This window comes from Hypanus sabinus, chromosome 7, assembly GCF_030144855.1.
Source record: "Hypanus sabinus isolate sHypSab1 chromosome 7, sHypSab1.hap1, whole genome shotgun sequence".
NCBI lineage: Eukaryota > Metazoa > Chordata > Chondrichthyes > Myliobatiformes > Dasyatidae > Hypanus > Hypanus sabinus.
In genome coordinates, this window is record NC_082712.1 from 132,371,481 (window position 1) to 132,387,662 (window position 16,182).

At 37.4% G+C, this 16,182-nt stretch overlaps 1 protein-coding gene across 2 annotated transcripts in view; it reads left to right on the top strand.

Annotated features, from left to right (window-relative positions):
- The window catches only part of dagla (diacylglycerol lipase, alpha), a 370,588-nt gene that overhangs the window by 241,879 nt on the left and 112,527 nt on the right, over window positions 1-16,182 (top strand). For both annotated transcript variants that reach the window (XM_059975669.1, XM_059975670.1), the window contains one exon: window positions 11,674-11,761. In XM_059975669.1, the coding sequence (XP_059831652.1) occupies window positions 11,674-11,761 (88 nt within the window). The remainder of the gene's footprint in view (window positions 1-11,673; window positions 11,762-16,182) is intronic.

Below are 16,182 nucleotides of genomic sequence, written 5' to 3' on the forward strand. Positions count from 1 at the left end.
TACATCTGTACAAGTTTTTGAGTGTATTTCCTGATATGCCAAATCTCTTCAAATTCCTAATGAAGTATAGCCACTGTCTTGCCTTCTTTATAACTACATCGCTATGTTGGGACCAGGTTAGGTCCTCAGAGATCTTGACACTGAGGAACTTGAAACTCCTCACTCTCTCCATTTCTGATCCCTCTATGAGGATTGGTATGTGTTTCTTTGTCTTACCCTTCCTGAAGTCTACAATCAGCTCTTTCGTGTTTCTTTGTCTTACCCTTCCTGAAGTCTACAATCAGCTCTTTCGTCTTACTGACATTGAGTGCCAGGTTGTTGCTGAGGCACCACTCCACTAGTTGGCATACCTCACTCCTTTCTTTCTTTTTCAATCTTTTTATTATTATTATTAATATCAACAAAATAAAATTGATACATAAATAATGGGATTACAAACATACGCATTTCAACTAAACATGAAAGAATACATAAGCAATGGTTACAGTATAAATGAGTATTCCCAAATCATGGACGATACAATTTACAAATAAACAAGGCAAACCTAGGTATATCATAATATATTTAAAAAAAAAGAAAAAAATTATGCAAAAAAAATGAATCTAATAACTAATAAGAAAAAAAAGAGAAAAAGAAAAAATGGAAAAAAAGGGCTGTTTATAATATCTCACAAAAATACAAAATCATCAGTGTCATTAACTCCGATCCTCTCAACATATATAAAAACAAAACTGGAAAAACAAATAGGCTTGGAACAGGGTCATATTACATCATATGAAAATATTGAATAAATGGTCTCCATATCTTTTCAAATTTAATAGAAGTATCGAATACAACACTTCTAATTTTTTCTAAATTTAGACATAACATAGTTTGAGAAAACCAATGAAATACGGTAAGAGGATTAATTTCTTTCCAATTCAACAAAATAGATCTTATAGCCATTAATGTAAGAAATGCAATCATTCGACAAGCAGAAGAGGATAAATGAAGTGAGTCCATCATTGGTAAACCAAAAATTACAGTAATAGGATGAGGTTGTAAGTCAATGTTCAATACCGCAGAAATAATAACAAAAATGTCTTTCCAATATTTTTCCAAAAGTGGACACGACCAGAACATATGAGTTAAAGACGCTATCTCAGAATGACATCTGTCACAAATAGGATTTATATAGGAATAAAAATGAGCCAATTTATCCTTGGACATATGAGCCCTATGCACAACCTTTAATGAATGTTTAGCACATATAGATGATGTATTAACTAATTGAAGAATTTTATCCCAATTCTCAATAGGGATAGTAAGGTTAAGTTCTCTTTCCCAATCATTTTTAATCTTATAGAAGGACTCTGAACGTATCTTCATAATTATATTGTAAAGTTTTGATATTAGCCCTTTCTGAGAAGGATTTAGTTCAAACAAATTCTCCAAAATACCTGAAGACACAAAATTTGGAAAAGTAGGAACTACAGTATTTAAGAAATTCCTAATCTGTAAATATCTAAAAAAAAAGAAATCTAGGCAAATTATATTTATTAGATAATTGTTCAAAAGACATAAAACAATTATCCAAAAATAAATCGGAAGATCGTAGTAATCCTTTAGTCTTTCAAGCTGAATAAGCTTGGTCTATAATAGAAGGATAAAAATAGCAATTGGATACAATAGGAATATTTAAAACAAACTGAGTCAACCCAAAAAATTTCCGAAATTGAAACCATATACGTAAAGTATGTTTAACTATCGGGTTGTCAATTCGTTTCGGCAATTTAGAAAGAGCAAAGGGAGGAGAAGTCCCTAAAATAGAACCCAGTGCAAATCCTTGTACAGATTTAATTTCCAGGTTCACCCAATGAGGGCTGAAAGATAAATCCCAATCCTTTAACCAACATATCAAATATCGGATATTAATTGCCCAATAATAAAATCTAAAATTAGGCAATGCCAATCCACCTTCCTTCCTTGCCTTCTGTAAATAAATTTTACCTAACCTAGGATTTTTATTCTGGCATATATATGAGGAAACTTTTGAATCAACATTAGCAAAAAAAGATTTGGGAATAAAGATTGGTACCACTTGAAATATATATAAAAACTTGGGTAAAATAACCATCTTAATAGCATTAATCTGACCTATCAGAGATAAAGATACTGGTGACCACTTAGTAAACAAACATTTAATCTGATTGATTAAGGGTAAAAAAATTAACCTTAAATAAATCCTTATAGTTTTTTGTAATTTTAATCCCTAAGTAAATAAAAGAGTCATTAACTAATTTAAAAGGTAAATTTCCATAAATTGGAACTTGTCTATTTAAAGGAAACAATTCACTCTTATTAAGATTTAAGTTATACCTGGAAAAAACACTAAATTGAGCCAACAATGATATAACTGCAGGAATGGATTTCTCAGGATCAGAAATAAATAATAATAAATCATCTGCATATAATGATAGCTTATGTATATCTGTCCCACGATTAATGCCAAAAATGTTCTGTGATTCTCTGATAGCAATTGCCAAGGGTTCTAAAGCAATATCAAATAATAATGGACTAAGAGGACAGCCTTGTCTAGTACCCCGAAATAAATGAAAAAAGGGAGATCTTTGATTGTTAGTCAGCACTGAGGCTACTAGAGTATGATATATCAGTTTAATCCAGGAAATGAATGTCAGACTAAAATTAAACTTCTCAAGCACATTAAATAAGTATGACCATTCAACTCTATCAAATGCTTTCTCCACATCTAATGAAATGACACATTCTGAAGTGCTATGTGAAGGAGTATAAACAATATTCAATAATCTCCTAACATTGAAAAAAGAATAGCGATTTTTAATAAAACCAGTTTGATCTTCCGAAATAATTTGGGGTAATACCTTCTCCAGCCTCGATGCCAGTAACTTGGAAAAGATCTTGGAATCTACATTCAATAAAGATATTGGTCTATAGGATGCACAGTCAGTAGGGTCTTTATCTTTCTTCAATATTAAAGAAATGGAAGCTCTATAAAAAGATTATGGCAGATTGCCCAATCTAATTGCTTCTTCAAAAACCCTGCATAACCAAGGAGAAAGAGAAGTGGAAAAACATTTAAAAAATTCTACTGTATACCCACCTGGACCTGGTGCTTTCCCAGAATTCATAGAGGAAATAACCCCTTTAATTTCTGCATCCATAATAGGAGTTTCTAATATTGAAAGATCATCTGGTGATAATTTTGGAAAATTCAATTTCCCAAGAAAATCACACATGGTATTATGATCATGAGGGAATTCGGAATGATACAGGGAGGTATAAAAATCTTGAAATGATTTGTTTATTTCATCATGGTTAACTGTCAGATCCCCGTTCTGCTGACGGATTTTAGTAATTTGACGTTTAACCAAAGCATTCTTCAATTGACTAGCTAACATTTTACCCGATTTATCACTATGTATATAAAAATCAGATCTGGTTTTCATTAATTGATTTTCAATCGAAGATGTAAGTAATAAACTATGTTCTGTTTGAAGTTCAACCCTTTGTTTATAAAGCTCCTTACTAGGAGTAATCGAATATTTCTTGTCAATCTCTTTAATTTTATCAACCAATAAAAGAGCTTCCTTTTTAATGCATTTTCTCAGCCCAACAGAGTAGGAGATAATCTGTCCACATATATATGCTTTAAAAGTGTCCCAAAGTGTTCCGCAAGAATTAGCATCCGTGGAATTAGTTGAAAAGAAGAAATCGATCTGTTCCTTCATAAATTTAATAAAATCTGGATCTTGCAGTAAGGTAGAATCAAATCGCCATTGTCTAGCACTAAAAGCTGAATCCGTAAATTTAATAGGAAGTTTTAATGGAGCATGGTCAGAGATGGCTATAATATCATAATTGCAACCAATTACCGATGGAATAAAACAAGAGTCAACAAAAAAATAATCAATTCTCGAGTTGGAATGATAAACATGTGAGAAAAATGAAAACTCTTTGTCCTTAGAATGCCGAAATCTCCAAATATCAAAAAATCCATTATCAGTCAAAAAAGAGTTAATACAAGTGGCTGACTTATTAGGTAAAGTCTGAGTAGATATAGATTTGTCCAACAAAGGATTTAGACAACAATTAAAGTCACCACCCATTATTAACTTATATTCATTTAGATTAGGTAGAGAAGTAAAAAAGGACTTAAAAATCGGGACCATCCACATTTGGAGCATAAACATTAAACATAGCAACCTTTTTGTTAAAAAGTAAGCCAGTAATTAACAAAAATCTACCACTCAGATCCGAAAAGATATTGTGTTGGACAAATGCAATAGAGGAGTCAATAAAAATTGAAACTCCCTAGCATTCGAATTCGAATGGTACTGTTGATCCCTTCAAAACCTAAAAAAGCGATAATTGTCCTCTTTCCTCACATGAGTTTCTTGTACAAAAATAATATGAGCATTAAGTCTTTGGAATACTTTGAAAATCTTTTTCCGTTTAATCGGATGGTTTAAGCCATTAGTATTCCAAGAGACAAAATTAATGGTCTGAGCCCTATTTCTGAAATCAACCCTTTGGTATATAAAGGGTTAACCAAATTATGAACTCATGTACCCGGAAGAGGAACAAAAATAAGGGGCGGACCCAGAACTGACAACATCGCAGACATTTTAGTAGTTTAAAATCAGCCCAAATGAAGAAACTAAAACAAACTGAAGTAAAGAACATAAGATTTAGAAAGAAAAACCCACCTCCCCCCACCCAAAAAGAAAAAGAAAAAAGATCATCCCAGCCAAGAAACGGCTGGGAAAAAATACAGATAAAACTAAATCTACCCCCATATCAGCAGAAGACAACTCCGTATATAAAGGATAAAAAAAAAAGATCCACCCAAACTCTAAGAAAATAATAATCACTATACTAAAACCAAACTTCTTAATATAATTGATAGTAAAAAAAACAAAGAATATGATCACTAGTAACTTATAAATAGGGTTAAAACCCAAACAAACCCAAAAAAATTTAAACTGTGATAAGAAATGCATAAAAAAAGCCAAAAATATTTTATAGTAGAAACCGCCATCTTAGTAAAAAAAATTCACCTTCGAAGGATTAATAATAATGACCAAAGATAAAGTACAGTAGTTGAAGTAAGTAAAATAAAAAGATTAGTATGTTGAAAAAAAACTTTAATTAGAGTATAAAACATAGAGTAAACCTACACCAATAGCCAGAAACAAAATCTGGTTATGGAAACAAAAACCATCTTACACGATCAAAATCACTCATTTATTAGAGATGAGAATCCATAGCAGTAGGGAAGTTCTCATTCAGAAAGCTTCTTGCTTCAGATGTAGAAAGGAAAACTCGCCATGGTGCGTTCGGAGGAGATATTCTGAGCTTTGCAGGGTATAAGAGCGCAGGTTTTAGATTTTTCTCATAACATTCGGACATCAGAGGTTTAAAAAGAAGCCTTGCCTTCTGGACTAAAATCTTCCACTAATCGAAAGTTGTGATCTTGAAACTTAACCATCCCAACACGCCGAGCCACGCGAATAAGTTGCTCTTTAACATGCACATAGTGAAATCAGACAATTACAACTGGTGGTTTAGCTGAAGTACTTGGTGAACGATGCATAATTCTGTGAGCACGATCAAGTAACGGAGGACTGTCTGGGAATACAGAAGGGAATGCATCCTTTAAAAGTTGAGCAAAGTACTTCAAGGGGTCCCCTTGTTCAATACCTTCCGGGAGACCAAGTATGCGTAAGTTCTGTCTTCGGGACCGATTCTCAAAGTCGACACGCTTGGTTTTAAGTGTTTCCACCTGTTTAATCGTCGAAAGTAATTTCTGCTCTAGTTTTTAAATTATCAAATCTCGTTTCCGAGCGTCCTCTTGCAAAGTTGCGATTAGAACTTGCTGCTGGTTAACTACTGAACCTGTCTTATCCATATAATCTTGAAAAGCTTTTATATCTTGTTTAAAAATTCGTCGTTGTTCTTCATATTTTTCATTTAAAACCTCCAATAATATTTCATAAGTCAATTCAGTGCGCTTAGGATCGGTCTTTTTCGTCTTTCCGTTCCCGTTAGGATCCTTCCCAGGTTCTCGCCCTTTAGATCTAAGAGCCATTTCTGTACTCATTTCTTCAAAAATTCACAATAAACTCTTAAAGATAAGTCCAAAAAAGTAGCAAGAATCTTTTGGTGTAGGTAAAAGTAAGTTAAATAAGGGTGATCATTGGTTAAGAAAAGTAAAGGTTATGGATCGAATCTGAAACAGTGCTCACTCAATGAGCGTCTCCTGCTGATCTCTCACTCCTATTTGCCCTCTCGTCACCACCTGAGATTCTACCAACAATGGTTGTATCATCAGCAAATTTATAGATGGTATTTGAGCTGTGCCTAGCTGTGTATATAGAGAGTAGAGCAGTGAGCTAAGCATGCACCTTTGAGATATGCCTTTGTTGATTGTCAGCGTGAAGGATATGTTATCACCCAATACACACAGATTGTGATTTCCGGTTCGGAAGTTGAGGATCCAATTGCAAAGGGAGGTACAGAGGCCCAGGTTCTGTAACTTCTCAATCAGGACTGTAGGAATGATGATGTTAAATGCTGAGCTATAGTCAATGAGCAGCATCTTGACATAGGTGTTTGTGTTGTCCAGGTGGTCTAAGGCCATGTGGAGCGCCATTGAGGTTGCATCTACCATTGACCTATTGTGGTGTTATGTGGCCAGCAACAATGAATATAGAATTGAGTCAGGTTTTATAAACAAACCTAAACATTTATTAAACTCTGCTCAACAAAAGTGAAAAGTAAACAAATGACTAACTTAACCAGAAGTTAACTGCTATACGACAATTTAACAAACAACCAAACTCTGGAATAGTTCTTAAAGTGGTAAATTCGGACACGGTCTTAAAGTGGTAAATTCGGACACAGTCTTAAAGTGGTAAATTTGAACACAGTCTTAAAGTGGTAAATTCGAAAGTCCAAGTGATTTATACTGTGAGTAAGGAGAGACTTTACTGCAACTCCTCCAAAAAAATGTCGAATCTGCTGATCACAATTGAGAGATGCCTTGGCCAAAGGATTTACAACGAAGGAAATAGAACGGCTTAAAGGAACTGACCATTTTGCTGCTGGAAAGTGAACACTGCACAAACCTTCCTGATCTTGCAGGGGTTATCTCAGATGCAGGTCACTATCCCTGAACGAAGATTCAATAAGATCAGTCCTTCATAAAACCACTGAATGACTCCAACTTTACTCAATCCTTCAGGTTCCCGTACTTCGGTAAAGTTTTCACTCTCCAACACAACTGTAAAGATAAATCAAAGATGCAACAAACCAGAACCAGCAGCGATTGGCGAAACTGCTGCCACAATAGTTTTTGCTCCTTACAATAGAAAGTAGAAACTCCACTTTAAAAACGAAACTGTGTCATAAGACGAATCCACAGCAAAACTAACTAACGAACTACCCCAAACTAACTGCGTCACAGCGGGGGTTTCCCCTTATATACCTGTTGGAAGATAACATCATGTGACCACACACTGGCAGGAAAATTATATCATGTGACCTCACACTGGTGGGAAAATTACATCACCCCACCATCACAAGACAATTACATCAAGCTCACAAGATACTCAATTACATCATGGTCATAGGACAGTCACAAGATACCCATGGGGTATGTAACAGTGACAATAAGCAAATTGCAATGGGTCTAGGGCCTTGCTGTGGCAGAAGTTCAGTCTAGTCATAACCAACCTCTCAGAGCATTTCATCACTGTAGATGTGAGTGCCAATGTGCAATAATCATTAAGGCAGCTCACATTTTTCTGAGGCACTGGTATAATTGTTGCCTTTTTGAAGCAAGTGGGAACTTCCGCCCGTAGCTGTGAGTGGTTGAAAATGTCACTGAATGCTCCTGCTAGTTGGTTGGCACAGGTTTTCAGAGCCTTACCAGGTACTCCATCTGGATCTTCTGCCTTGTAAGGGTTCACTCTCTGTTTTGCAGTAACTCAGTGCAATCCATAAAAATTATTGCAGGTTACAATAAGAATGCATTTAAAAAGTGCAAAAAGAGAGCAAAGTAATAAGGTGGTGTTCATGAACCTTTAGAAATCTAGTGGCAGAGGGGAAGAAGCCAATCATTAAACTTTGAGAGTGCATCTTCAGGCGCCTCTACCTTCTTCCTAATGGTGAACGAGAAGAGAGTATGTCTTGGATGGAAAGGACCCTCCATGATGGATTCACATACAAACAGAAGTGAGATAGATTGGCTGGTTGAGTAGTGTCGCAACAAAAATCTTGCATTCTGTGTCAGCAAGACTAACGAATTAACTGTGGGCGTCAAGTAGGTGAGATCGGGAGAACACAGAGCAGTCCTCACCGGGAGGTTCTTGAAGAATTGTCTGTGTCAAGGTCAGCATTGGAAAGTGTGAAGAACTTCAAGTTCATGAGTGTCAACATCTCAAAAGGTCTATACTGGGCTGAACTTATTGATGCCATTATGAAGAAGTCATACCAGCAGCTATATTTCATAAGGAGTTTGAAGAGATTTGATATATTACCAAAAACCAGCAAATTCCTACATATATACTGTGTGGAGCATTCTGACTGGTTGCATCACTGTCTAATATAGAGACTGTTGTACGAATAACGTTACTGGAGAAAAGAAGTGGTAGATACAAAGCAGTTTCTTTATTCAACAAAGCAAGGTACAGCAGGTACAAGCTTTTGCTCAAAAGATCTGCTGGCCCAACGTGGAACTCGATATTTTATGTGCTAAACATCAAAGGACAAACCCATATTTACAATGTATGGACAATGCCTTCTCCACAAACTTCACACCTCTCAATTCATGCATACACTATTGACATCCAAATTAATTTTAATCTGCATTGTCTTGTCTGGGATTCATGGCTTTTGGGAACCCATTGTTCAGAGCTGCACTCCAAATTAAATCCTCACAATACGTATTCAGATGTGAAGACTGGTAGCCAAAGTCATTTGTTAAATGTAAATTTCTCAATAATCGCTAACAATGGCGGCATGCTCAGGATCAGAAAGAACTGCAGACGGTTGTCAACTCAGCTAGCTCCATCATGGGCACTAGCCTCTCCACCATCGAGGATATCAAGAAGGCAGCATCCATCATAGAGGATCCTTTCCATCGAATACATACTGTCTAATTGTTAACCATTAGGAAGAAGGCACAGGAGCCTGAAGATGCACTCTCAAAGTTCATGAACACTGCTTTATTACTTTGCTATCTTTTTGTGCTTTTTAATATATTCTTATTGCACCCTGCAATAGTTTTATGGATTGCACTGTACTGCTGCAAAACAACAAATTTCAGTGTCATATGTCAGTGATAATATATCTGACTCTGTTTCTGAGAGAAAGCATTAAGTGTCTTTGGTTGTTTGATGGTTAAGAAATATTGATCAGGATGTTTCTAGAATTCCCACTTGTTGAATTGGGCCATGGGATCATGGGTATCCAGTTGATCAGTTACACAGGACCTTGTTTAAGGTCAGCACCTTCTTAAAGTGGTGGCAGATGAAATTATGTATGTGCCCTTTCATGGAACTTACACAGATATTGATCTGACACCAGCTGAAGCAATCTAAAAATAATCCACTGACCTTTGATGGCAAGGATATTCAGATGCATTGCAGTGGAATATATTATAATTTAAGATTTATGTTTTCCTTAAATAATTCACTTTGATTTCACAAGCAAAAACCCGAAGTACACAGAACAGCAAATTGCAACTTAGTGAAGAGGAAGCCAAAAGCTAACAAAAGAAATTATCTAGTCAGAGTTCAGGCTTTCCTGCACATTTTGAATTTGATTGCTTAAATTGGTGTATTTCTGCACTATTTTCTGTGAAGTTAAAATATTTTCACTTGGCAGGGTTACATTAATGAAAATAATGCTGATGAAGGACAGTTATCTATTTTAGATGCTGAAGGAAATTGAATATGATCATTGTGCTGCATTATTGTGACCTGAAATCTATAATAGCATGGTCACAAAAATGTTCACACCTAAGGATATCTTCCTCCTCTCAAAAAGATGGCTGCAATCAGAGCATAGTAAATATCGTAGTAAAATTTGTTGAGAAACTCCAGAAGCCGAACTTGAAAACAATTAAGAGTACTTAGCAGCTGGCTGCTAGCATATTGTGGTTGTTACATGCAGTTCCCACTGCTGTCCTGAGGACCTTTAGAATCACAAAACTTCCTGTGTTGGCATTAAAGGAGTAAAGATAACTGTCTGAAAACATACTAGCATTCACATTTTTTGTTCATTACTGTGGTCTTTAAAGCAAACTAGGATTGCAGTAGAGGTTTCTGTTGGAACATGTGTTCAGTGGACAGCAGTAAACTAAATTGAAGTAAAATATTGCTGATGTTGTAGAAATCAGAAAAAAACCCAGAAAATGCCAGCACAGTTGCTGTCATGAAAAGTCAAATGTTGCCTGAAAGTTTGTATTAATCTGATATTATTGTTGCCAGTAATTTCTCATCTTATATTTTCAAAATATAGCAAAATGTTCCCCATAACTTCCCAATTCTTTCACAAACTGGCATGTTATTTGTTATACCCTACAATGGCTCCCATTCATCCCATTCTACCTCCTTATTGTCTTGTACCCCATTAACTTCTCTCCCACATGTCTTTCAACTCCTCTAGCACCCCATTCTTTAATTCTTTTTCACATTAATTAAAATTAAAAGGGGGAAAAATCCTAGAATAGCCAGTTAAATTGCAGTAATGGAACAATGTGCAAATTCCACATAGACAGCAGCCAAGGTCAGAATTGAACCTGAGTTCCAGGAGCTATGAGGCAGCTGCATTCACTGCTGTTCCCTCGTGTCAACAGAGGATTAAAAACGTGTTTTGCAATACAGAATTAGCTCCACTCTTTGGATTCATCTTTGTTGCCATAAACAGTGCTCACATGATTCTGGCTGTACAAATTGGTAATTAGGATTCATATCAGGGTAGCATATTTGGAGTGATTATGATTTAATGACAGGTAGTTGTAAACAGTCCTGCAGGCAGTGAGTTCATAATTACTCTTCCAAAATCACAAGTCTGCATATTGTGTCTTGGGTGGTAGTGACTTAGGTTTAGGTTATTGATAAACTTTAACTTACCTATTCATTCTTAGCACTAATAGTGCTTTTCCTAAAATTTAAAAAAAAAGATGATATGGCTATTTCGTTACTTGTAATAAGGTGGATTGCTAGTTTGGCTTCCAGTTGTCTCCAGTGAGCTTCTAGTTGTAAAGTGTTGTTGTGCCCATTTTCCAAGATATGACTAAATACTGTAATAACTGTGCAAGTTTCTCCTGCGTGCTCAGGTTTCTTTCCACGTCCACATCCCAAAGAAATAAAGATTGTTAGGTGAATTGTCCCAAGTATACAGGGTATGTGAATGGTAGGGGAATAGAATGGGATAGGGGAGGATTTATTGTCTGTGTTAGAAAATTGATTATGGGGAGTAAATGGAATGGGATTGATGGAATTACTCTGAGATCTGGCATTGACTCAATGGGCCGAGTCATATCCTATATTGTAAGGAACTATAATTAGGAAGGCATATTCAAAATTGAACTATCTATCTTGACAAGTTAAATGTTAAGACTAAATATATGTATTTGAATTACAGCCATCGTTTGGAGGAAGAGCAGGCCAGTAGTTGGAGTCGACGATTGAAATTTTTTCTTTGTTGCACCCGTACACAGGACACCCAGAGAGTAAGTACAATTGATATTCTCATTTGGGGCCTCTGTTCTCTATATTGAGAAGGTGATTTGATGTGTGGTTGCCAAAAAAACAATAAAATACAACAGATACTTGTAGTTGGTATCCTTCTGATATGTGACTTTGCTTATATCAAATTTCTTTTCATTATTTTGGAATGCTCTGAATTCAAATCTCTTAACAGTATCCTAAGCACTAAAGTCTTGTATGTTGCACTGCTTGATGTCGGGAAAGTGCTGTAATGCTGAATATTCTGTCCTTTAGGTGAGATTAAACTAAGCCCCAGAGAGTAATAGTCCCATTCTTCTAGTCTTCTCCCTGCAAATTATTTTCACTCGTGCCTATCCAAATATTTCCTTAATACCCAAGTTAATTCCGTTTCTATCAGTCCTGCATAATCACTCTGCACAATAGAAGTTTTGTTTACATCAACCTTTATCTTTTGTATATTCTTTAAATCTGTGTATTTGGTTCTTTCATTATTCACTACAGAAGCAACTTCTCTTTGTCTGAACTAGTCATAAACCATTACATTTCCATACCTTTCTCCTTTGCTTTCTCCCAAATCATTTATAGAAATAATTATTTAATATGTTTTCACTTCTCTTCAGAAAGCACTTTCCACTTACAATAAACAATTACAACAAATTTCTTGCCATTTTTGTTCAAATATCACAAGATGGTTGATTTTCATTGAGTTTACTTCGACAACATCAATGAAACCCGATAGCCTTAATACCTCTGTCCTGAGAATGTCAAGAGACGAAAGGGAAGCATTGAAAGTGTCTATTACATGTACTGTAAGAAGCTGCAGTGGATGTTACTGATCATGTTGCGGTAGAATATCTCCTGCATGCATGGTGGATATTCATGCTCAATGTAATTGAAGAGGGTTGTGTTTCATTCTATTACTGGCACTGTACGTTATTAAAAATAATTGTCTCCAAATACATTAGAAATTAGCAATGAGTATATGAGGAGCAGAACTAATGAAGTGCAGCATAAAGAATTATTTGAGAGGCAGCAGCATTGATAACCACGGGAATTTTGAAGCTGTTGTATTGTTGATGAGATTTGTAGGAACTAACCTTAAGTACTGTTGAATGGTGTGCACAGGAAAGAATACCAACCAAAGCTCTGAGTGAGAAAGGGAATGGTGTGTGTCGTGTTTCGTACCTCCAAAACATGACAACTAATCAAAAGGAAAACAAGGGGGCCGGGAATATGAGTCTAACTTTGTTTTTTATTTTAAGCAAGGCATGCACATATGACACGGTGGCATGACGACATAGGCCATTTATGTACTTCTACAGATAACACACAATGCATTATGCAAACAACAAGCAAAATACTTATGAATACAACCAAACAAGACAGTGTTACTACGGTGTCAAGTTGCAAAGACACATTACCAACAGTCACATACAGGAACACACACAAGATCACAATCATGTGAGAAGAGTCCTGAGGTTCGCCTCATCACCTCCCCTCCTCCCCCAGCTTGATGCATACAAGATGACAAACTTATATAGAATATCAGTAAAAATACAACGGCACAGGATATGCATGTATATATACAGCCCAGAGGACCCAACCAACCAATCTTATCTGTCGACTGGCCCCCAAAGCTCATTAGGTGATTCCATGGCTATAGGCCCAATCCTTACGTATACAAGCACCTATAGAATGTTAGTAAAACCACAACCAGACAAATATTTATGTGTATAGTCCAGACCACTCAGTCCTCAGTCTTCAGTCGCCGCAACTGCATTACACTGCCCCTGTAGAGTGTGATGGTTCAGAGGCCTCTACTCTAGTGGCTGAAAAGCAAGCGACCTCACAGTTAAAGCCCAGGACTATTAAGTGCTTCTAAAAAATCTACAGTCAGCTACAACAGAGCTTGTCTTCTATCGAGCAAAACCGTAGGAGGGCACCAACTCCTAGGGACTGTACTTCATCGCTCTCGGTGAAGCGCAGTGGCTTTGCCCCTCACTCTGGGTGGCTGTAAACAACAGACCTGGCTTTAGGCCTAATCTTTGCTCTGACCAAGGACTAGGGCCACTCTATTCAACCCTGCTCATATCCAGTAAATAGCGAATCGAACTTGTGACGTATCAGATTAACAACGACCAAAGGGATCTTGCTATCACAAGGAAAGTGATCAAGACAGCCACTCACTAATTGACTGTGAGCCTCCATCGACTCAGGCAGCAGCATGTTGTGCAGTTCCTTCATTATTTCTGTCAGCAAGAAACTCGTTGATGGTGTTGACCTACAGTCCATTCCCTTTACATAGAAATTACACCCCTAAATATTCCCAATACCCTAAAAGCAAAAATACCCAAACTTCAAACACAGAGCAGGACAGCACAGGAGCAGGCCTCTCAGCCTATGATATCTGTGTCAAACAGGATATGCAGCCCCTTAACCACCACTATTGTACTATTGTATCTGTGTGTACCACCGCACCTGGAAGCTGTTGCGGGCACCCACCACTCTGTGGGGGAAGGAAAATAGTCACCCTGCAGAACTCCTCACCGAGGTAGCAAACTTGTTACAGCAACTCACCCAGGGAATCGAGGGTCTGGCCCTCGTGCGAATGTGTGTACAAGAAAAAGTGCCAGCGGGGGGAGTCGGCAGGAACCTGGTTGGGCAAATATTTCACCCCAATCGACCACTCGCTGACCAACGTGATCACTTCCTGTTCCGTGTCCAGTCTCTGCAGAAGAGTTTAGGGAGAAGGAGGGAGGGACAGTGCTAGGATCCGAATGCAGGAAATTGGGATGAGCTGTAGCATTAATACGAGGCCTGATTTGGAGATTGTACGCTATTCTGGTCACATACCTGCAGGAAAGACATCAAAAGGGACAGAGAAAATTTATGAGGCTGTTGTGGGGTCTGAGTTATAGGGCAAGGTTGAATCTGTTTGGCCTTTACTCCCTGGAGCGTTGGGCAAGACAAGGGCTCAGTGTAATCGCTGTACCAAAATCAGCCATCCCCACCCTGGGTTCAATTCCTGCTGCTGTCTTTCAGGAGTTTGCATGTTCCCATGACTGCATGAGGTTTCCAACGACGCTGGGAGAGAGGAGGACAGGGTGGGGGGGGGGAGAGAGGAGAAAGGGGGAGGGAGAACTGTTTAAAGAGAATACAAGGGGGGGATGTCTTCACTCAAGAGTGTGGAATGAGCTGCTAGCGGAAATGGTGGACCTGAGTTGGATTGCAACTTTAAAGAGAAGTTTGGATAAATACATGGATGGGACCAGTATGGGGGTGAGGGGGCTATGGTCTGGAACAGATTGATGGGACAAGGCCAGGGAGTCCCAGCCTTTATGCATTGGATCTCCACTGTTAACCGAGGGGTTCATGGACTCCAGGTTGGTACCTCTGGGCTAGGCAAAATAATATTTCAGTATGGACTAGATTGGCCAAATGGACTGTTTCTGTGCTCTGTGACCCTATGAGGAATCCTCTGTTTTGATCTGTCCATTGACTCCTTTTGGTTTGGCCTTCCATTCATCCAGCTGGGTGTTGGTCTTTTCATCTACTTTTACAAGCAGCTTTTTGTCTCTCACTTGAAATTCATGCAATAACCTTACTGTATGCATAGTAGATTCTTGTTCTTCGTACTCAAAAAACCTGAATGCTTGCAACTTTCTTGAAGCTCCTCGAACTAACTTCCAGTTTAAGACCAAGCCACATTTCGCAAGCAATTGCCTAACATGTCAGAAGTTTTCTTAAATTATGTTGCCTGCAAATATGGTTGTAGTCAGACCACTGCTTTGGTCACTTTCATAATTCTTCTGAGTGGCATGGTCCTTTTTTTGCTCCTGTATGCTTTCCGACCAGAGGGACTAAGGTTGGTAACAGTTTATGTTGGGCAACAGTTTATGTGTACAGCAAGGAGACAGTTTTAGTACTATTCAGTACCTTTCTTAAATTGCTTTCAGTTAACTCTATTACAGGGGATGTGGCACATAAATGTTGAAAGGATCTCCAATCAAATTGTAATTGTCTCAGCCACTCATGTCTTCACAGGGTTGGCCCTTCTGTTTTTACCACATACAAGCCCAATGTGGCCTGTTGGTTGTTGTATTTCACTGTTGCGAATCTCTTTCCACCAGAGTTATTTTTTTCTCCAGATTAAGTTCTTAGTTAGATACTTGCAGGCTTAGCTTTAGTATCTTCAAAATGTCATTCAAAGTAATCTTATGTAATAGCTGAAACAGCTAAGCCTGTATCCAAATCCATTTTAATTAATTTAACGTTCCCTTCTTGTGTAAGCCATTTTGCTTGTCTATTGTTAGTTTTCATATTGTAAATGTCAATGCTATCTGGTTCTGTATTACTATCATTATTATCATCAGACTTTTCATCAACAGTATGCATATTAGTGCTCCTTTTGATTCTGCAACCG